The 24,246-nt window shown below is 46.4% G+C and overlaps 1 protein-coding gene across 2 annotated transcripts in view; it reads right to left on the bottom strand.

The window, feature by feature from the left end:
- Positions 1 to 269: 269 nt before the first annotated feature.
- The window catches only part of CD276 (CD276 molecule), a 45,904-nt gene continuing 21,927 nt past the window's right edge, over positions 270 to 24,246 (bottom strand). The window contains exons 3-8 of one of the 2 annotated variants that reach the window (XM_080980522.1): positions 23,649 to 23,999; positions 21,213 to 21,509; positions 9,388 to 9,528; positions 7,914 to 7,948; positions 4,088 to 4,123; positions 270 to 3,453 (exon numbers count right to left, since the gene is read on the bottom strand). In XM_080980522.1, coding sequence (XP_080836648.1) covers positions 4,109 to 4,123; positions 7,914 to 7,948; positions 9,388 to 9,528; positions 21,213 to 21,509; positions 23,649 to 23,999 — 839 coding nt within the window. In that variant the 3' untranslated portion in view covers positions 270 to 3,453; positions 4,088 to 4,108. Of the gene's footprint in view, positions 3,454 to 4,087; positions 4,124 to 7,913; positions 7,953 to 9,387; positions 9,529 to 21,212; positions 21,510 to 23,648; positions 24,000 to 24,246 lie in introns of both variants that reach the window. The other variant, XM_080980521.1, reaches the window with a different exon arrangement.

Raw genomic sequence — 24,246 nt, forward strand, 5'->3', positions numbered from 1 at the left:
CTGCCTGGCCTTTGGCTTGGGAGTCAATTTGATTCCCTCCCCCTCTTTCTTTTTTCGTTTCGCCTCCTGTGATGCGGCTGCATTTTAATGTTTGAATGTTGTATTTTAATCTTGTTTTTAAGTTGTATTCATTCAACTTGTTTTTATTATTGGTTGTTAGCCGCCCTGAGCCCGGCCTTGGCTGGGGAGGGTGGGGTATAAATAATTGTTGTTGTTGTTGTTGTTGTTGTTGTCGTCGTCTCACACCTCTACCATGCACAAAGGAAACATTCGCCCAAAAGAACCAAATGTTTATTAGATCTCTCCAAAGGCACTAAGGACTCCAAATTCTAACATTTTAAATAGCTAATTAATTTAAAAAGTTCAAATGTACTTTTTTTTATTAAAAAAAAACCACAGCAAGTTTCTAAGCCCTTTTGAGTGTGAGAGAGGAAAATCCCCAGAAAATATTAGACTTAGAAAGCAAGAAGTGTGAGAATGAGGCATCTAGCGGTCCACAGTTCAACAGAGACTGCCTCAGCCCTTATCCCAAACTTTCTAATACCTACTCTACTTCTGAAGTGTTCAGTGTCTGCCAGCTGTACTCCCCAACTTCTTTGGTCAGCGGTAAGCAACACCGTGCTTTCTAGGTGTTGCCATGCTACAACTCCCATCAATCTTGAGCGCACTGGCTGAGGCCAATGGGAACTGTAGTTCCAAACACTTGGAAAGCACCATGGCGGCTACCCTGGCTTTGGGGGTTGGGATAAAAAGGGAGAATGCAACCCTGCCCTCCCCAATAAACCAGATCTCTGCAGATTTGCAAATAACATGCTAAATAATGTAGACTATGTTGGGTAGAAATCTAATCAGAAATGCAATAAAGCCAAGTTTACTCTTTGGTTCAGCTTATGGGGTAGAGGGAGCCATCTGACCAGCAGATTCCCCTTCGCTAGTACCATGACTAGCCATCCATTTTCAGTCCAGTATTTTTATATATTAAAAAACACCAAAGAGACAGAACTGAATGCTCTCTCAGAAAAAAAACAACGAAATTTAACTCCAGTGAACCAGGTGGTTAACTGGGAGGAAAGCAAGCAAAAGGCAAAATAAGGCTACCCTGGTGCATACAAAACACCATACCCTGTTGTGTTGCAATGCTCAAACCAAAAGCAGAATCTTAAAACATGGCTCCAAAGTCTTCCATTGTCAACAGTGAATGGAAATTCTCTCTCTCCCAACAGAGGAAGAAGAAGCAGCCCAATTGCTGGGCCAAAGCAGTTGCTCTGCCATATAGTTTTCCCTTTGTTTGCATCTAATATTAAGAGATTCCTGCAAATTCCACTCACCCCCACAGTTGTGGATTTGCTCCCAGACATGGCAAACAGCAGCTGGAGATTGCAGTGGGCTCTAAAATCATATGAGCACCTTGTGGAACCTCACAATATGCCGTTTTGCCCCAGGCACAGGAAACATCAACAGAACAGAAATGCGCTCAATTCTGAAACATTCCCATTCCACAGAATAAAGGCTTTGGGTTTGAGCTGGGAGGTGTAAAGGGGAGAAGATTTCTGAAATGTTATGCAGACTTGGCTGAGAGTAAGCCCCATTCAGCAAGTGGGGCCGCCGTTTGAGTAAAGGCACTGCCAGCGCCACATTCCTATTTCAGCTCAGGAAAGAGGTTCTCCATTTTGCCTGTGATTGTCTTCCAGCTGTGGAAGGAAGGCTGAGAGGGAGAAGAGACCGACATCTGAAGGCGAGCTTCACAAAGATAATACTAGAAACTCGAGGCCATCATTCAGCTAATATTGGAAAATTCAGGACAGGCAAATGGAGGGACTTCGACACAGCACATTATGGAGCTCGTTCCCACGAAATGGAGGGATGGCCACCAACCTGAAAGGCTTTAAAAGACAATTGGATAAATTCATGGAGAAGCCTCTCAAGGGCTACTGGCTGTGATAGCTATGCTTCTACCTGCAGTGCCACAAGGACTTAGTCTCTGAGAAACAACTGCTGAGACTCACATGTGGGGAGAGTGCTGTGGCTGCCCTGCTCCCCACAGGCCTTTGGTTGGCCCTGAGGTGGACCTATGGCTTCATCCAGTAGGACTTAGTGCTGAATCTTATCCCCTTCTTCCAAGAGACCTCAAAGAGCAATTCACCTCACATGGTTTTTCTTTTCAAAAAAGATAATGCCTTCTTGTGCATCTCTTAGTTATGCTCAGTTAGGAAAATAGGAGGCTCTCCCACATTGAGTCAATTACTGATCCACCTGGCCAGCACTGCTGATTCCAAATGGGATCCAAATCTCTAGGATCTACCACAGAGATCTTCCCTAGCAGTGCTTCCTGACAACACTCTTCTAGGTGGAGCCATCAAGGATTGTGACTGACTTTCTGTTTGCCAAGCATGTGTACATTACACCGCTGAGTGAAGGGCCCTTCCTGCTTCTTGGCAGCTATTGCCATTAGGTTAAAAAGCAGAGTTAGGGAACGTCAGGTTTGGGTGCTGAATGTGGCCCTGCGGTCATTTTTATTTGGCCCCCAGGACTCTACACATTACACCCCTAGTGTCCCTGCTTCGCATCTAACTGGTGTGTTTTCGCCTGGCTGAAATGTGCCCTGGAACTCTGACTGTGCCTCTTCCTTCTCTCGATGAACGCCAGAGAGGTGCACGTGAAGCTAGCCTACAAAGTTAAATTTTACATTCATTGCCCTTCCCACTTTTGCTCCCAGCCCTATCCAGCAGGGCCATGTGGGCTCTGAAAGAATGGAATGCCCCTCAGGTTGAAAGGGGCTCCCTGCCCCTGTTATAAAGTCAATGGTCATTTCCCAGCCTCCAGCAAACATAAGAGAGAACCCAACACAACTCCAGCCATGCTAATCTAAAATTGGACAGGTGGCATGCCTACAAGCAAATCCAACTGAAAACTGACCCTCAAAACAGCTTTGAGTGCCATGATCTCCTCTGTTTGAGTGGCAAGTTGATCTGTAAGTTCTCCCCTTTTCTTTACAGTACATGTGGTTTGTCCAAATTACTCTCATTCAAGCAGGAAGTCATTCCCTTTCCCTTTGTATCAGTTGACAGGATCATTGGTGGTTGAACTCTTGGAGCGTCCCAGTAAGACTATGGAATGGGAACTCGGAGCATCCCAGTCCTGGGAGGTTGGCGGTGGGAGGATGTCATCAGTAAGCGACGATTTGCTTCTAATGGGAAGAAGAGAGTCTCACGGGGACAGAGAGAGTTCAGGGTTGTATCTTTGTGGAGAAGGTGGGGGAGAAGGCAATTGGTCACGGCCAAAATCAGCAAACTGCAGCAGGCGCCAGGTGAAAGGTCTCTGTGCATGCTGCGTCTGTCACATTTTCGGCAGTCCATTGATGGAGGAGCAGGATCACAGCTTGCTATGTGACCCTTGTGGTAGCACAACTGCATTTCCCTTCCAATTCTGGTCAGTCAATTTCTTCCCCAATGTCTGGAAAGAAAAGGGAGGGAGGAAATGAAACCACGTGGAAAATGGGTAAGTGACCAAACTGAAAAAAGAGGGGAGATGTGTGCATTTTCTCCTGCAGGCCCATTACAAGGTGAAGCAGTTACGGGGCCATGTTCAGAAGCCCATCGCTGATGTGTCATGTAGTTGATAAGGGAGATGAGAGAGAGATCAGGGGAGGAATGAGGGAAGGGGGAAGGTTCTACCCAACTTTACTGCTGTATTTGCAGGTTTCAGACAGCCCCCCCCCCCCAATATCACACACAAAGTCGGTTCTGCAACAGGGCTCCATCGTGTGGGCACTTCCTTTCTTTTTACCCAAAATACGTTCTCACTCTGAGTTGGCTTTGCAATGACAACTGAAGCCAATTCAGACAGAGGGCAATGCCTCCTGCCCTCACTCTGGCATCAAGTGGGGCAGAGAGGGCAATCACCACCACCATCAAGAGGAGGCAAAGAAAGAGGTCAAAGATCTGGGGGTTATTAGCTCTGCCAAGGTGCGCGTATCGTGCTTGACCTGTGGAAGTGACAATCTGCACATTGACTGCAACGTGCTGCTTTTCACTTCAAAGCAGCTCAACACATGGGTAGCAACCACTGAGGGGAAACTTTCCTTTACCTTCTTTGTTTTCCGTGTTCTTCAGAGGCTGCAAAGCTGTCGGGGGAAAGAGAAAGAGAGAGCACAGCACATGAGATTATTAGGCCCTAGGGCGTAACGCTGAGCAAATGTACTGAACAGACTAGCATGAATCGTGGAGAATATGACTTTCTGTCTACAACTCTTGCGGAGCCCAAACGTGTGTGTCTTACCCCACTCCGGAGAGACAGCAGACTCCCTCCCTCCCCAGACCCAACTCAGAAAGGCTGCTTTAGAGCTGGAAACGGTTCAGAAAAGTGCAGGATAGAGCGGCACAAAACTATCTGTGGGGTGGAGAAAGTGGAAAGGGGTCTCCTGACACCACGCAGGCCAGGGCAGCCTTCCACTAGACTGCACCAGTTTGGTCTCCATGGCGTTGGAAGACGCAGATAATAATATAATAATAATTTATTATTTATACCCCGCCCATCTGGCTGGGCTTCCCCAGCCACTCTGGGCGGCTTCCAAAAAAAATATTAAAATACAGTAATGCATCAAACATTAAAAGCTTCCCTAAACAGGGCTGCCTTCAGATGTCATCTAAAAGTCTGGTAGTTGTTGTTCTCTTTGACATCTGGTGGGAGGGCATTCCACAGGGAGGGTGCCACTACCGAGAAGGCCCTCTGCCTGGTTCCCTGTAGCTTGGCTTCTCGCAGTGAGGAAACCGCCAGAAGGCCCTTGGTGCTGGACCTCAGTGTCCGGGTAGAACGATGGGGGTGGAGACGCTCCTTCAGATATACTGGACCGAGGCCATTCAGGGCTTTAAAGGTCAGCACCAACACTTTGAATTGTGCTCAGAAACGTACTGACATCATGCGACATCTCACACACACATCACATACACGGGAGACATCACATACACACCCGCCCCCCAATCTTGGGGGCAACGCAGTGCCTGTGATTCGAGGTAATGAATTGCATGGTGCACAGGAGTAGAACAAGAAGCTAAGGTTTCAAAATGGAATCCGGTAGGAATATAGAAAGCTGCCTCCCACTGGGGCAGACTATTTGCCCCTTTGGACCACTGCTTCCTGCTCTGGCTGGCAGCAGCTCCCAGTTAGAGGTCTTTCCCTCCACCTGCTACCTGAAGATCCTTCTAACCAGAGAAATTGACAGAGCTATGGACCCTCAATTTGCATCCTTGTGCTCCGCTGCCTAATGTGGATGTGAAGCACAACAGGACTACTTCTCAAAAGGAGGGGGACAAATCTGCAAACCTCACTGCCTGCTTCCCTCCCCTTCCCCCCCCCCCCCGAATACCGCAGTCACACAGGTAGACGACGATGCCTGAAGCCTCCGCACTCTCAAGGAAAGATTAGAAACCAGGCAATCTATGTGCAATGTGTCTATTGCTGTGCTCAGAAGCAGATAAAGGGAATCACCAGGCTTATAATTAATCCATTTGATTACAGCCGAGTGCAGCTATCACACTTTATTAAAATGATAATCCAGTTTATCAGAGGCCTGTGTGGCTGAGAGCTTGCTGCAGCACATCAGGGAATTCTCTGCTCCAAGTCAGTATCGGTGGGTGGGAGGGACATAAGAAACTGACTTGGACAGAGTCAGACCCCTGCTCCATCTAGATCGGTATTGGCTGGCAGAAGCTCTCCAGGGTTCAGACACAGTTCCCCCCACTCACACTTATTTATTGTGCATTTATAGCACAATCTCCTTACAAAAAAGCAAAAACAAAAAACAAAAAAACTTTGGCTTACTAAAAAAAGCTCCACAACTTTGGGTAGATCACTGCCAGTCTTTTTACGGCAATGGTTAGATCACTGCCATGTTTTTTTTATACTGTGAGTAGATCCCAGTCTATTGGGAGTTGGACGTCCCTGATTTACAGGATTTCTAAGTTTTCCTTAACAAGGGTGGGCTACAATCATATAAAGAGACGCTATTAAAATCTGTTAAATTTACGTCAGAAGAATAGTGTGCATCCTAATACAGGTCCCATCTGCACCACACACTTGAAGCAGGATCATAACACTCTAAACAGTCCTGGCTCCCCCCACAAAAACTCCTGGGAACTGTAGTTTGCAAAAGGTGTTGAGAGTTGTTACGAAACCCCTATTCCCAGAGCTACAGTTCTCGGAAATTCCCCGGGAACAGGGGTTGATGGTTACACCATTCTGGGAGTTGTAGTTCGGTGGGGGAGGAATAGGGGTGTACTGACAATACCCTTAACAAGCCGATTCCCATGGTTCTTCAGGAGAAGCCACAGCTCTTTAAAGTGGCACGATATTGCTTTAAATGCATTGTGCAGATGAGGTCGTATATATCTCAGCAGTCAAAGGCAAAATAAAGAGGTGTACTTGGAGATGCTGGGGATTGAACCTGGGACCTCCTGCATGCAAAGCCTGAGCTCTACCACTGAGCTACAGCCCTTCCTCGTGGCACCCAAGTTAGGCATGCAACCATGGTGGTGATGCTCTCAAAGCACTCCGTGTTGGAAGAAAGCTGTACATGTCGTGCCATTCTGGCCACATATGCAACAGCACCCCTAGCCCAAACACTGAAGATAGAAGGAAAAATATAGCGCTGCTCCAGCTTCAAATTCAACAGAACCCCTAGCCTGAACAGCAGGAATAATATTGACCCAATCTAGTGCTCTGCTACTACTGTGGTCCCTTGGTTCTCAAACTTAATCCGTTCCGGAACTCCATTCCAAAACCAAAGCGTTCCAAAACCAAGGCAGCTTTCCCATAGAAAGTAATGCGAAATGGATTGATTCGTTCCAGACTTTTCAAAACAATGCCTAAAACAGCAATTTAACGTGAATTTTACTATCTAACGAGATCATTGATCCATAAAATGAAAGCAATAAACCATGCACTGCAGCCACACAATCAATCAATCAGTAGCTGAACTGGTTTCCACAGAGTCACAAAAACAAAACAAAAAAGCCGCAAAAACAAAAACGCAACATAAATAGCAAAAACAAACAGACCTCAGCGTAGCTCTCAAAACGGAAGTGTGGCACTCAAATCAGAATCGTAACACTCAAATCATCAGCGTAACACTCAAAACGGAAGTGTGGCACTCAAAACAGAGCACATTCGGCTTCTGAAAAATGTTCGCAAACAGGAACACTTAGAATCATAGAGTTGGAAGAGACCACAAGGGCCATCGAGTCCAACCCCCTGCCAAGCAGGAAACACCATCAGAGCACTCCTGACATATGGTTGTCAAGCCTCTGCTTAAAGACCTCCAAAGAAGGAGACTCCACCACACTCCTTGGCAGCAAATTCCACTGTCAAACAGCTCTTACTGTCAGGAAGTTCTTCCTAATGTTTAGGTGGAATCTTCTTTCTTGTAGTTTGGATCCATTGCTCCGTGTCCGCTTCTCTGGAGCAGCAGAAAACAACCTTTCTCCCTCCTCTATGTGACATCCTTTTATATATTTGAACATGGCTATCATATCACCCCTTAACCTCCTCTTCTCCAGGCTAAACATGTCCAGCTCCCTTAGCCGTTCCTCATAAGGCATCGTTTCCAGGCCTTTGACCATTTTGGTTGCCCTCCTCTGGACACGTTCCAGTTTGTCAGTGTCCTTACTTCCGGGTTTGCAGTGTTTGGGTTCCAAGTTGTTTGAGTACCAAGGCGTTTGAGAGCCAGGATACCACTGTATTATTTTTTAGACTTTTCAGCCCAGAACATACAATCAGAAACAGGCTGCTCCCCCCCCCCCCATGCACAGTTTCACGTTGGCCAGGATGAGTAAATTGGCAAGCTACAGTTGTTAGCACATGACCCACCCCAGAGTTCTTGCTCTGGGGCTGCCAGAAAGATACAAAATCTGACTAACCTGTCTTGGATCCTTCTCCTTCATCCTGTTCCTCTCTTGCTGGAAAAAAAAAGTGCAAAAAGGAAGGTTAAAAAATAAAAACCAAACACTGCCATCCAGTGGTTAAATATCCCCATTATCAGGCCAGGTGGAGCTGTGTAGTACTGGACTCACTGATACTATTAAGATTCAGATCAAGGATGGAGAACATATGGTATTCCTGTTGTTGTGGGACTCCAACTCCCATCAGCCCCTGCCAATGGTCAGGGTAATGGCAGGGCTTTTTTTCCAGCCAGAACTTCAGGTGGGCATCATTGCCATTATAAGAGAATAAGGGAAGCATTCATTGTGAGTTCCGGCACCTCTTTTCCCCCAGAAAAATAGCACTGCAGTTGTAGTCTAGTAACACCAGGCAGGAGAAAGCTGGTCCACACTACAGAAACATTGAGGGGTTGTTTTTTAACAAGCAAACAAGCCACTTTTAGCAACGAGAAATAACAGAGATGGGTACAACTCAGAAACTAACACCAAGAAGCTAACACAACAGAGCCTTTCCAAACTCCCTTCTCGCTGTACTAAAAACTTGCTTTAAATTGCCACTTTCATCCCCTGCTCGCTCTTATTAAACATCTGCCACTTTTAAAAATCACCATTTCCCCCTCTCGGTGTCCTTCCATCCCTGCTTTACTCAAACCTCTGCTCTTGTTTAAACCATCCTCTTTTTCTCTCCTTTCAGCATCTTTCCCAACTTGCTGTACTCAGAACATCTGCATCTTCCATTCCTCAGCTGTCTCATGTGCAGGAGATAAAGGATGTGGCAACCTCAAATACCCCATAGTACTTTACTCAAACTTCTCCCGTTGTTTTAAACCACAATTTCAGTGTCTCTTCCTTCTTCTTTTTTTCTGTCTTTTTCAGTAAGGTAAAGGTAAAGGGGCCCCTGACCATTAGGTCCAGTCGTGGCCAACTCTGGGGTTGCGGCGCTCATCTCGCTTTACTGGCCGAGGGAGCCGGCGTACAGCTTCCGGGTCATGTGGCAAGCATGACTAAGCCTCTTCTGGCGAACCAGAGCAGCGCACAGAAATGCCATTTACCTTCCCGCCGGAGTGGTACCTATTTATCTACTTGCACTTTGACATGCTTTTGAACTGCTAGGTTGGCAGGAGCAGGGACTGAGCAACGGGAGCTCACCCCGTCTTGGGGATTCGAACCGCCGACCTTCTGATCGGCAAGTCCTAGGCTCTGTGGTTTAATCCACAGCGCCAACCACATCCCTCTTTTTCAGTAGGATTATTATTATTATTATTATTATTATTATTATTATTATTGATTTTCTTGGTGTCTCTTCCTTCTTGGTCCCATGCCACGCTGTCACTTTTGCTCCCCTCCCCTGCCCTGTCTTCATGCAAACCCAGGTTTCTGACGCAGCGCTACAAACCCTCCAATGGGGACTTGCACAAAGACATTCTTTCACTTTGATTATATTTATGTATACCAGCTCTCTCTCTCTCTTCTTTGCAGCTCTGGCGAATTTTCTTCTGGCACACATACGCCAGGGCAACCAGGAGGATGACAAGGCAGATGGCCAATCCTACTGTCACCCAGAGAGCCACAGCAGGAAACAGGAGGTGTTGACCTGGAAAGGAGAAAACAGGGAGAAGATGGTAAAGTCTCTGTCAATGCCATTGATGGGAATCAAAGGAGGGAAATGTCTCTGAAGGGAAACAGATAAATCCACTGGGTTACCACAAGGTCATATGCACACATACCAGATCTCACTTTAGACAAGGAGATCCTAACAGGCATCCCATTCAAGATGTATGGAAATATTCCTGCAAAATTTGTGCAAAATGTTCTGCTTTGCTTCTATCCATCCATCTATCTACTGTATCTATCTATCTATCTATCTATCTATCTATCTATCTATCATCTACCTATAATTTTTATTAAATTTTCTGTTTTACAATTTAGAATATTCATTTAAACAACTTTAAAATATCACTGACTTCCCTTCTTCTCTTTATGTTATTTTGCATAACATAAATCCCTGCATATTTTATATAAACTATACAATTCAGTTTTCCATTACTGCATCCATCAAAACATATTTACACTGTTGAATTTATCTTAATGCTGCCAACGTTTTCTAGTGTACACAACTTTCCCCCATATATTCAATAAACATTTTCCAATCTTCTTTAAACGAAGGTTCTTCTTGTTGTCTTATTCTATAAGTTAGATCTGCAAGTTGTGCATATTCCAACAGTTTAAGCTGCCATTCTTCTTTAGTTGGGACCTTGCTCGTTTTCCATTTTGGGGCTAACGAAACACGGACCACAGTAGTGGCATACACAAATAACCTTTTTTGACACCTGGGAATTTCCATCTGAATTATCCCCAACGAAAAGAGATCTGTTGTTGTTTTGAAAAGTGCTTTTTATACTTTTTTTTTCAATTCATTGTAAATTATTTCCCAATACTGTTTTACCCTTTTACTGGTCCACCACATATGAAAGAACATTCCCTCTACCTCATTGCATCTCCAGCACTTATCTGATTCAGTCTTAAACATCTTAGCAAGCCTAAAAGGTAAAGGTAAAGGTAAAGAGACCCCTGACCATTCGGTCCAGTCGTGACCAACTCTGGGGTTGCGACGCTCATCTCGCTTTATTGGTCGGGGGAGCCGGGGTACAGCTTCTGGGTCATGTGGCAAGCATGACCAAGCCACTTCTAGCGAACCAGAGCAGCGCACGGAAACGCCGTTTACCTTCCCGCCAGAGCGGTACCTATTTATCTACTTGCACTTTGACGTGCTTTCGAACTGCTAGGTTGGCAGGAGCAGGGACCGAGAAACGGGAGCTCACCCTGTTGCGGGGATTCGAACCGCCAATCTTCTGATCTGCAAGTCCTAGGCTCTGTGGTTTAACCCACAGCGCCACCCGTGTCCCCCTTAGCAAGCCTACTCTGAGTTAAATACCACCTGTAAATCATTTTCAAGTAGTTCTCCTTCAAGGAATAACATGCTGTAAACGTCCGATCGCTCTTCCAGAGTTTTTACCAGTTATTAAAATCTATATTAACTGCTTTGCTACTTTCAAAGGGAAGTTCCAGTATGTAGCTGATAGATTTGGGCTCCATCGGAGCTGGGGGTAGCTTCCTCACAAAAGTCCTGCCAATTTCTCCACAGCTCTCCAGTATCACCATCAAACCCACGTGCGCACTCAGTTGCATGCTAAATAGGCAGCAGGACAAGAACGGCTGCTTCCTTAATTATAGCTTTTAAGAAAATGTACTTGACAATGTTCTGCACTGGCCTACAAGGTAATGATCACCACCAATCCGCTTCACCAGAAGCTGTGGGCTCCTTTGTGGGCAACCTAGCCAGATGGGCAGCATATAAATAAATTATTGTCATTCTGTTGGGATTTCCCCCTGTTTTCTGCCACCCTCATTTTTAAACACAGCCATTGCCTGAGAAGCCCACAATTCCTGCCAGATATTTCAACTGAGCAAGATGAAACTACCGTACTTTTCTGTCTATAAGACACCGCCATGTATAAGACACCCCCTATTTGTGGGGACTCAAATTTAATAAAATGAGGGGAGAGGGCACAGAGTTGTTTAGCTTTTTTGCAGAGTATTGCCCAGGGTTGTTGAGCTTTTTTTAGGGGGGACTGCTGAAAATCGCTCACCTGCACGCATCAATAAGTCCGCCTCCTGTCTGTCCCATCGCCGGCAGAAGCTGCCAATTGCCCCCCCCCAATTGCAGGAGTGCCAGCCAATCAACACCACCCATTAATGTAGCAATCAATAATACGCACAACAGCCGTTGACCGCCTTGGCAGCAACCAATCAAACGTCCAACCTATGCACTACCCATGTATAGGACGACCCCCATTTTTTAGCATGCTTTTTAAAGAAAAAAACATAGTCTTATACACTGAAAAGTACGGTATATTGAAACTAACTGAGCAAGACTATCGAGATCACTGTCCTGCGTGATAATTCTGGTGTCACTCTGGTGTAGGTCAGGGCAGAAAGCGTTTGGAGGATTGGGGGAGGAGGATATTGCAGCCCCCCTCCTTGTGATCTATTTTTCTCACTTTGCCAATTCATCCCCAGGTAGTGGGGTGGCAGGCGCTGTCTAGCCTGCAATCACCCCACATTTAACAATGATTTTGGCATCAGGCCCTGGGACCGGAGAAACATCCTTGCCCCAGAATTGGCTAAACTGACATACAAACTGTGAGATAAGGACAACTGTCACTTTAAAGAAGAATGGGAACTTTTTACAAAGTACAGTGGTACCTCGGGTTACATACACTTCAGGTTACAGACGCTTCAGGTTACAGACTCTGCTAACCAGAAATAGTACCTCAGGTTAAGAACTTTGCTTCAGGATGAGAACAGAAATCGCACGGCGGCGGCGTGGCAGCAGCAGGAGGCCCCATTAGCTAAAGTGGTGCTTCAGGTTAAGAACAGTTTCAGGCTAAGAACGGACCTCTGGAACAAATTAAGTACGTAACCCATCGCTTCTCGGCCTTTTGGCTAAGATCAAGTGTAGTACAAATTAAGTACGTAACCCAAGGTACCACTGTATTTTAAAAGACAACAAGATGAATTGGACTCCTTGGTAGGTTTTGAATAAACATACACAAACTTACTGATTGATAACATGGTAGATACATAATATAAGGATCGATATAATTTTATAATATTTAGAGAACAACATGTGATGAGAAATCAGAGAGAGGAGCTGAGGGAAGTCTCAGGGGGGAGGGAGGGCTTGATGGGGAGTGGGGGGAAAGGGGGGGAAATAATGAGTATTATATGTTTTGATATATTCTTATGTTGAAATTGTTCATAAAAACTTTTTTTAAAAAATAGAAACATCCTTGCCCAACCATCAAATTTCACCCTGGGCCAGTGACTCTCTCTCCCATCCTAGCCCACCTTACAGGGTTGTTGAGAGGGGTGGCTGGGAAAGAACTATAACCGTCACCTTGAGGTTCTTGGAAGAAAGGTGGGGGAAGAATCATAGAATCGTAGAGTTGGAGGGAACCCCAAGGTTCATCTAGTCCAGCCCCCTGGAATGCAGGAATCTCAGCTAAAGCATCCATGACAAATGGCCATCCAACCTCTGCTTCAAAACCTCCAAGGAAGCAGAGTCCACAATCTCCCGAAGACCATTCCACTCTTGAATAGCTCTTACTGCCAGAAATTTCTTCCTGGTACTTAGCCAGAATCTCCTTTCTTGTAACTTAAAGCCACTGGTTTGAGTCCTACCCTCCAGAGCAGGAGAAATCAAGCAAATTCAAATGGTACAAATGGAATAGATAAGCTTTGCACACAGATGGCGATGTCCAGAATTTTGATGAATAATAATAATAATAATTTATTATTTATACCCCGCCCATCTAGCTGGGTTTCCCCAGCCACTCTGGGTGGCTTCCAACACAATATTAAAATACAGTAATGCATCAAACATTAAAAGCTTCCCTAAACAAAGCTGCCTTCAGATGTCATCTAAAAGTCTGGTAGCTGTTGTTCTCTTTGACATCTGATGGGAGGGCATTCCACAGGGCAGGCACCACTACCGAGAAGGCCCTCTGCCTGGTTCCCTGTAACTTGGCTTCTCACAGTGAGGGAACCGCCATAAGGCCCTCGGCACTGGACCTCAGTGTTCGGGGAGAACGATGGGGGTGAAGACGCTCCTTCAGATATACTGGACTGAGGCCATTTAGGACTTTAAAGGTCAACACCAACACTTTGAACTGTGCTCAGAAATATACTGGGAGCCAATGTAGGTCTTTCAAGACCGGTGCTATGTGGTCTCGGTGGCTGCTCCCAGTCACCAGTCTAGCTGCCACATTCTGGATTAGTTGTAGTTTCTGGGTCACCTTCAAAGGTAGCCCCGCGCAGAGCACATTGCAGCAGTCCAAGCAGGAGATAACCAGAGCATGCACCACTCTGGTGAGACAGACAGCGGGCAGGTAGGGTCTCAGCCTGCGTACCAGATGGAGCTGGTAGACAGCCGCCCTGGACACAGAATTGACCTGTGCCTCCATGGACAGCTGTGAGTCCAAAATGACTCCCAGGCTGCACACCTGGTCCTTCAGGGGCACAGTTACCCCATTCAGGACCAGGGAGTCCTCCGCACCTGCCCACCTTCTTAAGATTCATTAAAGGGCTACTGGGTGGAAGAAGCAGAATCAGCTGGAGAATAAGGGGACACTCCCTGCAAAACTGGAGTCAGCCGTGTACTTTGCACGTTCAGGAGCCAAAATCCCCCGCCCGATAAGAGCTGATGGAATGACAACGGTTCGCTCAGATTGCGGGAGTCAGGGGCCAAATGATGCGGGCGGGTGCTTCCAATTGCTGCCTTTCTACAGGGTCAGCGGATACGCCAGGGAAGGCAAGGAAACAGCAGGTTGAAATTACCCCGTAAAACACTTCATTAACCTTTAAATAATTATGCTAATAAATTCAAATAGATGCTGATTGTCACACTTTGCTGGGGAAGGGAGTCTCGGCTAAAGGCACTTTAAAACAGGACCAGTCTCTGCAAAGACAGCAATTCCATAGAATCATAGAGTTGGAAGAGACCACAAGGGCCATCGAGTCCAACCCCCTGCCAAGCAGGAAACACCATCAGAGCACTCCTGATATATGGTTGTCAAGCCTCTGCTTAAAGACCTCCAAAGAAGGAGACTCCACCACACTCCTTGGCAGCAAATTCCACTGTCGAACAGCTCTTACTGTCAGGAAGTTCTTCCTAATGTTTAGGTGGAATCTTCTTTCTTGTAGTTTGGATCCATTGCTCCGTGTCCGCTTCTCTGGAGCAGCAGAAAACAACCTTTCTCCCTCCTCTATGTGACATCCTTTTATATATTTGAACATGTCTATCATATCACCCCTTAACCTCCTCTTCTCCAGGCTAAACATGCCCAGCTCCCTTAGCCGTTCCTCATAAGGCATCGTTTCCAGGCCTTTGACCATTTTGGTTGCCATGTACGCCAAGGAAAGGCCAAGGGAAGAAGGATTGGAACTGTGCAAACTCATATGCACAATTATTTCCACCCAGTGCAGCCGTCCCGTTTGAGGCCCTCCAGACTCTCCCCAGGCTACACCGCTCACCAGCCCTGTTTTGCATCCTCCTGGAATGCTTTTGCCTGGCTGGAACAAGTCCTGGTACTCTGATATTGCCTCTTGCTTGTCAGGATGGGGAGAGAGAGGGCAGTGCACAAGTAGAAGCCAGCTTGTTTTAGAGATGTTGAACTTAGATGCATGACTCTGCCCACTTTTGCCTCTCACACCACTGGCACGCTCCAAAGGGAACGTTGCTTTTAAAGGTAAAGGGACCCCTGACCATTAGGTCCAGTCATGGCCAACTCTGGGGTTGCGGCGCTCATCTTGCTTTAATGGCCAAGGGAGCCGGCGTACAGCTTCCGGGTCATGTGGCCAGCATGACTAAGCCGCTTCTGGCGAACCAGAGCAGCACACGGAAACGCTGTTTACCTTCTCGCCGGAGCGGTACCTATTTATCTACTTGCACTTTGACGTGCTTTCAAACTGCTAGGTTGGCAGGAGCAGGGACCGAGCAACGGGAGCTCACCCCGTCTTGGGGATTCGAACCGCCGACCTTCTGATCGGCAAGTCCTAGGCTCTGTGGTTTAACCCACCATGCCACGTGGCCTTTAGGCTTACAAAAAAAAATGGTTTGCCACCTCTCTCCTATTCAAAAGTACAGATTAGCCCTACCCACTGGCGTCCACAAATAAGGGGTGGGTGCTAGGGGCAAGGCTAGTGAGCACATGAGGCTTGTGAGTTCAGGGCATGGCTACTCATTGGTCTTGCACCAAATATTGGTCTTGCAGCAAGGTATAGCTTTCAAATAGGGCTGGAGATTTCTGGTGTCCATTGATAGATATAAGGACAAAATATAATCCGTCCAGCTCATGTGCACATATATTGTTCTGAGAGTATCCTGATGTTTTGTGTGTTTGCCAAGGTATCTTTGGCACTTTTGTAAAATAAAATTAAAGGCAAAAAAGAAGAAGGAAATGCCTTTAAATATGTGCAGAGTGCCCTTCCTTTTTCACCAGCAGCCCCTACGGCAGGCCATGGCTCAGATACCGGGGTGTTCAGCCCCACCATCTCCTGGTTCAGATATTTAGAAGGCAGCTAAACTAAAAACCACAGTAAAACTCAATTTTTAAAAAACACAGAGAGATTAAACAAATCTGTGATGCTGCTAAGTTTACGTAAAACGTATTCCCATTGCAGAATTGGAGTTTTCAGCTTGCAGAATGTGAGAGGTACAGAATTTCATAGAGTTCCAGGACAAATGCAAACACACACATACACACACACACACACACACAATTGCACCTTTGTGATACAGGGCTACCATAAGCATCTCTTTAACAGCCGTGGCCGCCATACTGTTTAGGCTGCACCCAAGAAAAGGTGTTTTGCCAGGTGTCGCAAGGCCCAGCCATTCTCCATCGCCATTCAAGTGGCGCCATGCATTTAGCCAAAAGGTTTATGTTCCTTGAGGGACCCTCCTTCACAAGCCAGCAATTGCTGTGCCAAGGATAATTAAACACTAATTAATGTTACCTGCAAGTGAACAAGGTTACAAAGAGCTTCAGGGTGTCTATAAAAGTTGAGATGGCGTGACAACAACTGGAAGCCACAAGGAAGAACCAGGGGGAAGTCATGTGAACAGAATTTCACAGGGAGATCAAACTTCTATCAAAGATGTAAGGCTGCAATCCTATATATACCTACCAAGGAGTAAATCCCACCGATCCACGTTTTCTATTGCAAAAACTGCAATCCTAAACATATTTACCTGGAAAACTGTAAGACCTGCTTCCCCAGCCAGACCCTCCAGATGTTTTTGACTCCAACTCCCATGTATGGCCAACAGTCAAGGATGGTGGGAGTTGTCAAAAGTTGGGGGAAGGCTGTTCTAAGCAAACATAGGCAGGACTTAACTGCCATATTGATCCTAACCTGAAACCCAAGAAGGTTTAGCACAGGGCAATATTATAAAGGAGACCCTTTTTAAAAGAGAAGACAAGCACAGGCATGCTTGGCCTCTGGAAAGTTTTATAAGGGGTAGACAACATCTGTCTAAAATCCAAGATGCTATACTAAGCAGTCGGCTGCGATCTGAGCCAAGGAAAGGTCTCCCACCAGAGGTTGTGGAATCTCTTTCCTTTGAAGTTTTAAAGCAGAGGTTGGATGGTGATCTGTCATGGATGCTTCAGCTGAAATTCCTGTATTGTAGGGGGTTGGACTAGATGACCCTCAGGATCCCTTCCAACACTACAATTCTATGATTCTATCACTAATAGAAGGCAGGCTCCCCCAAGCTGGCGCCATCTGGATATTGTTGGATTTCAACTCCCATCAGCCCCAACCGGCATGGACAACAGTCAGGGATGATGAGGTTGTAGCTCAGTTAACATATGGAAGGCACTAGGTTAGGGAATAGAGAGAGCATCAATGAACAGAGTGCTCAGCATAGGCAAAAGAGACAGGCCCCTGTCTCTCAGAACTTACAAGTTATATTTGTCAAGAGGGGGGAAGAACAGAGCGAGTCTCAGCAGCGACTGCAGCTAGATTCAGGAATCATCCTCAAGCTGGTGCATAGTTCCTCCATATGCTGTGCTAATAGAGCCAGAGGGGAAAGCCTCTCTTTTGGAAGTTCTGAACTCCTGAGATAATTCCATGCAGCCAACAACATGGAACAGGTTTGCTGGCTTCTAATCCATTTCAGGATCATGATACCTCAAGGACCACCTCTCCCCATATGAACCGACTAGGACCCTACGATCGCCATCTGAGGATCGTCTTCATTTGCCTCCTCCATGAGAGGTCCAGAGGGTGGCAACATGAAAATAGGCCTTTTCTGCAGTGGCTCCCCGTCTGTGGCATGCTCTCTCCAGGGAGGCTCGCCTGGCACCGTCATTATATATATTTAGGCACCAGGCAAAAACTATCCTTTATAACCAGGCTTTGGCCTTTAACTATCTGTGGGCTTTTTGAAGTGGACAGGGTCTGCTTAAAGTATTTCATTCTCACCTTGGTTTTAATGTATTTATGTGGCAGTTGAGGGGGGGGGGTTGTCTTGGTTGGTTGGAAGTCACTTTGGGTTGCCCTGGGCAAGATAAAGCAACTAGCAAATTCAATTGATGATGATGATGATGCCCAATTCAAAGTCCTGGCCATCTGTCCTTCTAACAGCAATCGCCAGCAGTGAGTTCCAACAAGGCTGTAGTCAAAACAAGACTGATAATTTGTAAACAAAGAAATCTTTTATATACCGGTATATAAAACCAAGACTGATAAGAAATAGTCTGGTGGAAGTGGTGGTGGTTTATCAGCATCCTTGAAGCAATTCAAAGGTTGGCAGAACCACAAAAAGAGGGTGGGGACAAGGGTTAAGGATAGGGCCTTCTCAGTGGTCATGCTCAGTTTCTGAAACTTTGCTCCTTCCCACCAGCTCTCAAAGCAGGACCAGCTCTATCATTAGACAAAGTGAGGCAGCTGCCTCAGGCCCAGTATTCTGGCTGGACTAATGGAAATGAGCAGTGTGCATGCACATTAGTTTCTTGTCCACCAGTGGTGAGAAATCCATGGTCCCCCAGATGGTTAGGGCTGGGCGATATCTGGTTTTCAGCATCGATATATCAGCAGCTAAACACCGAGATATGCTAATATGTTGCGATGTCTGCGATGTATCTTGGCTGCTTCTTCCACCCCAACATAGGGGAGGAAGAAGCAGCCAAGATACATTGCCAAGCCCTACTGAGCAAGCCCTCCCTGGCTCGCACCTCTGCCTGCCTGCCTGCCTGCGCCTTTGCTGTCTGCAGGCAATTTGAGCTTGGAATACATCACGGCTCCCCGGCCACCACAATGCACTGCCAGCTCAAAATGTCTGAAATTTGTATCATGACATGAACACCATACCAGTTTCAGACAATTTACCAACATATAACCCATATCTACAGATAGATTCCAACTTCTGTCAGCCCCAGCCAGCAAAGCCAAGGGCCTCATCCCTGAGAAGAATAGAAAGTCGAACAACCGATGACCCCACTCCTTCCATATGCACCCGGATGACAGTGTTTGGTCCAGAACTACAAGATACCCTGCGTTCAACCCTTTCTCCTCTCCACTTTCTCCCACCTTCAAACCATCCCTTTCACTGCAAAAGTTCTAGGAGCCTCCCTCCCCACTAAGGCCGGCTGGAATAAACAGCACCGAAAACTCTTACACAGAATTAAGACATTAACGGCCAGAGAAGCAGCCCTGCCGAAGGAGCGTCCTGTACAATAAACAGCGCTTAATAAAGTGTCCCTGCTACCGTTATTTATGAGTTGTTTCAGCATCTCCCTCTCCCGTGCTCGTATTCCTGGAACTTGTCACCGGGCAGCAGCAGCAGCATCCCAGAGCCCTGCAAGAGCCATCAAACATCCGCTCCCGAGTGCCTGCCAACAGCCAGCCAGGATATTTTGAGCACCGAGTTAACCACAGCCCAAATAATGCAGATCAACGAGGGCTTGGATCAGGCAACAGGGCAGGGACCTGTTCAGAAATTCTGTCTTGGATCATGGGAGGGAACACAAAAGACACCCCCCCCCCAAAAAAAAAAAATCCCTCCTGTGCCCGGGTGCAAGGAAGTCAGGGAGAGAGGTCACCTCTTCAGCTTTCAAATCAAAGGCAGGGTGAAAGTTGGGGTGGGGAAACCTTTTCAGTCCAGGGGCCACACTCTCTTCTAGATAACTTTCCAGGGGCCACGGTTAGAATTCCTGCTCCACGATTGCAGTCATGGGATTTTTGTCTATCACATGACGGTATATGTTTTGACTCCACAGAGTGGGAAGTGACGGAGACAGGCTGTTTGTGTTACTGTGTTCCGTGAAGTGGGACTATTGTCCTTTGTTCTTTTTCTCTTTGCTGTCTGATGCTAGAAAGAGAGGGAGCCATGTTGCAGTTCTCCGCGTGTGTTTATATGTAAATAAAGTAGATTAGCCCAAATGCTTAGTTGCTGAGGTCTGTCACGCATGATGCGCAAACTCTACGGATCCCTAAGTGTGGCATCGGTCGCTGTGATGTTCGGACTGAACAAAGCTTTTGAAGCTCCCGAACGATCGACCAGGAGGGAGAGAACATGCCAGTGTCAGGCATGTGTCTCTACCAGGGTCCTACTCGAGTGTAGGCTGAGCTCCTGACAGCCACAAGCAGGTGGTGGATAGGGGCAGAGACAGAACTATGCACAGCACTTGCTATAAATTTTATGTTTGCAGATTTGGCCAGTTTCTTTACAAGCACCTGTCTATCCAAACAGGGCGTGAGACTAGATGGGCCACTAGCCAACCAAACATTAGGAAGAACTTTCTGACAATAAGAGCTGTCCAACAGTGGTACTGACCACCTCAGAAGCTGGTGGGCTGTCTTTCATTGAAGGTTTTGAAGCTCATTCATTGAGGTTTCTAAAGAAGTCCCAACGAAAGAAATATGGGTTTTCAAGTGAAAAATAATAGACTCTGCAGGGATGGCAAAGCTGACGGCAAAAATAAGAGATCAAAAAGATGAGAACTTTGCTGGAGGTTCTTTTCTGACTATGTGAGAAAAAAGCTATACTCAAATGTAATCACAAGCAGGATTTGAATAACAGGAAGGAGAACAAATAAATGACTGTGACATAAGTTATAATACAATAAATGGCAGCTGTGGCAGCAGATAAAGGAAAACAAGAGGAACATCACGGATCTAAGGATGGGAAGTCAAAATGTAAAAATAATAATATTATATTGAAAGTGAATTGAAGAAGATCGGAAAACGTTTATTGAATATATGGGAAATAATTGTGTACAGCTGAAAACGCTGGCAGCATTAAGATAAATTCAACAGTGTAAATAAGTTTTGATGGATATAATAATGGAATACTGAATGGTATAGTTTCTGTAAAATATGCAGGGTTTATGATATGTAAAATGAACCATGGAAAGAGAAGAAGGGAAGTCATGGATATCTTAAGAATGTAAACTGAGTATTTTGAATTGTAAAAGAGAAAATTTAATTTTATATACAGGGATTCCTGAGCTGCGATTCCTGCATTGCAGAGGCCTGGCAAGAGGCAAACCTTCCAACTCTAGAATTCTAGGTTCTTTGCTTCCCTTTCCCCACCTGGTCTTGATCCTATGCCTTTCCTGAGCAACAGCCAGACCTTTCTCACACAGAGCCCCCCAGTGGCATGCCAGCCCCCAGCCATCCTCCCCTTCCTGCTCCCACCCAGCTGACCTGTGATGGTGACAGAGGCGTGGGTCTCCTGTCGCAGCAAAGGGTTCCTCACTAAGCAGCTGTAGGTGCTGTTGGGCTCCAGCACCACCCGCAGGATGCTCCGCACGTCAAAGAGGCCCTCCTCGTTGGCCACCTGGGAGGTGGTGATGTTCTCTGTTATGTTGTTGCCACGGCCATCTTGCCACAGCACCGTCGCCTCAGGGTAGCCAGAAAAGGTGTGGCATATCACTGTGACCAGGTCTCCTGGCTTCAGGTTCTTGTTGGGCTCCAGGTTCAAGTTGGGCTTGGAGTAGAAAGCTGGAAGATGAGGAGGAGGTGGAATGCTGTTCAGCCCGCAAATTTAATAAGTACATCCCTTATCATATATCAACAAAGGTAACATTAAAAAAAAACTCACATTGCAGTCATACCTTGGGTTGAATGTGCTTTAGGTTGAGTGCTTTCGGATTGCACTCCGCTCGTGCATGCGCAGACGCTCAAAAATGACGTCATGCGCATGCGCAGAAACGGCAAAATGCGACCCGTGCACGCGTGTCTTACGTTCTATTCAGGATGTGAACGGGGCTCCGGAACAGATCCCGTTCGCATCCCGAGGTACCACTGTATTCGAAATGCATTATATTGCTTGCAAAAAAATGCATATATTAGCAAAGAAATTTCACTGGAATGCTAAGGAATCTTTGTGATCTTTTTTCTGTTTAAAGAATTGCAAATTGATGAAGAAATGTAAGGGAGTAAATGCAAGATGAGGGAGGTGGACCGGGACTCAGCCTTTAGCAATGGTTCTCAAAGTGCGTGATGTACCTGTCAGGATGCTGTCAGCGGCTCCCAACTGGTTGCCCAGGAAAGTATAAAGACAAGGAAAAGTTTCTTACCGTCCTTTTTTATTTCAATCTTTACGGAGAGAGGCTATAGAACCCAACCTCTTGGATAATGGCGTTGTCCCGAGTGAATCTCCACCCGTCTCTCCCACTTCCTCATTCATCACTTCTATAGGTGTTGCTACGTTCCCTCTGTCTTTGAGCTCTTTGCTCTCCTACTTTTAAGGCTCGTCAGCTTCTGGGAGGTGGAGGGTATGGAATGCTTTCTAATGACAACATGTGAGCTGGGTTTTGTTCTGGCTCTCCCATGATTTCCCAGCTTTTCCCCTCATCTGCCTCTGAGCTGCTACCTCCCTCAACCCCCTGTTGTCAATTTATACTGTCTTCTTCTTCCTGCTCCCTAGAAGGGTCAGGATGAGGTGGTGGTCTCCACCATTCCTCCTCTGCCCAGTCCAGGACAATAAACATTTAAACATTTCAGTGTGGTATAGCATAATAATAATAATAATAATAATAATAATAATAATAATTTATTATTTATACCCCGCCCAACCTTAAAAACTTCCCTAAACAGGGCTGCATTCAGTTGTCTTCTAAAAGTCAGATAGTTGCTTATTTCCTTGACATCTGATGGGAGGGCGTTCCACAGGGCGGGAGCCACCACCAAGAAGGCCCATGATTATCGGAATGTGAATGTATGGTTATCGGAATGTGAATTTGACCTGGCAGGGCCCCCTGAGATACAGACTGGCAGGCCTGTGGATATCAACGGACAGACTGTGGGAAGGTTCTTTACGGAGGTGTGGAAATGGCGTCTGTCCTTTATGTGATATGGCTCTTAGAGAGTGTAAAATCTACTCAGGATATGTTTGTTTTCAACCGGCTTGTGAAGATTATCGGAGATCACAAAGAAAGGAATATATGATAACAACAAGAAGATGAGGAAAATAACAAAAAGACTATCTGGACAGAACTGGACAGAACTGTGTAATTAAAGCAGCAGCAAGAGTGATGTTTGGATCCCTTTCGGAGCTCGAAGTATGGGTACCCCCAACAAAATTTTAAAAATTTGGCTATAATTTGGAACTAATGTAATTTGGAACTAATGTGATTTGGAATTAATGTGATTTGATTGGCCTGTAAATAAAAATTATTAAAAAAAAAAAAAAGAAGGCCCTCTGCCTGGTTCTCTGTAACCTCACTTCTCACAGTGAGGGAACCGCCAGAAGGCCCTCGTAGGAGGTCCTCAGTGTCCGGGCAGAACGATGGGGGTGGAGACACTCCTTCAGGTATACTGGGCATAGTACAGTATAGTATCAAAATAATATTATTTTTTATTTGCAGAATATGTAGCTGTATGGTTTTATACTTTCTACATGTCCCGTGATCATATTATAAAGTAGTTGTGTTCTGTGTTACAAATTGAGCATTGCTAGAGGCTGTTTCTGCTTGTTTTACAAGCATTTCTTATCGACAGAAATGTTGTTGCGTCATGAGCAAATTTTTATTCTCAAAGGGTGTCCCCGGGGGGAAGGCTTGAGAACCGCTGGCCTAGGGACTCCCTGAGGGAGGGTGTCCGATGGCCCCTGGGGAGCCCTGCTGCCCTCCCTCTCACCTGCCACCTGCAGCGTGACGGCAGCGCTGCTGTAGCCCTGGACTTTGACGAAGCACGTGAAGCTTCCCTCATCCGCAATCCGGACGCGGCGCAGCAGCAGAGAGACGTTGCCCCTGGGCAGCTGGTCGTAGAAGAGAGCCGTGCGGTTGGTGTAGCTCCTCCCTTGGTTGGCCAGTTGGTCCTGGCCTCCCGCAAAGCTGTGCACCAACCGCTTGGTGTCCGTCAGCTGCCAGATGAGGCTGAGCTCGTCCAGGCTGAAGTTGGCGTCCGGGGAGAAGGAGCAGCACAAAGTCGCGTCGTGGCCAAAGAGGGTGACCACAGGATCGTCGGGGACCACGATTTCAACAGCTCCTGGTTGCGAGGAGGCAAGCGGGGAGAGAAGGCAAACAGCAGTGAGATTTCGTCAGCAAAAGGAAAGGTCACAAAAACACCAAGCCTTAGAACAAGCGTCGTGCTCTCGCTCACGGCCTCGTCTCTTGGCTGAATTGCCTGTATTGGCTACGTCCTGGTTTGTGCAAACCACAGTATGCTGTTGGATGCCAACCACAGCTTGCACTCACTCCGCAAGCCAAAGTTGTACCTGAAGAAGCGTCTCTAC

This window comes from Podarcis pityusensis (assembly GCF_964106645.2).
Source record: "Podarcis pityusensis genome assembly, chromosome: 14".
Lineage (NCBI taxonomy): Eukaryota > Metazoa > Chordata > Lepidosauria > Squamata > Lacertidae > Podarcis > Podarcis pityusensis.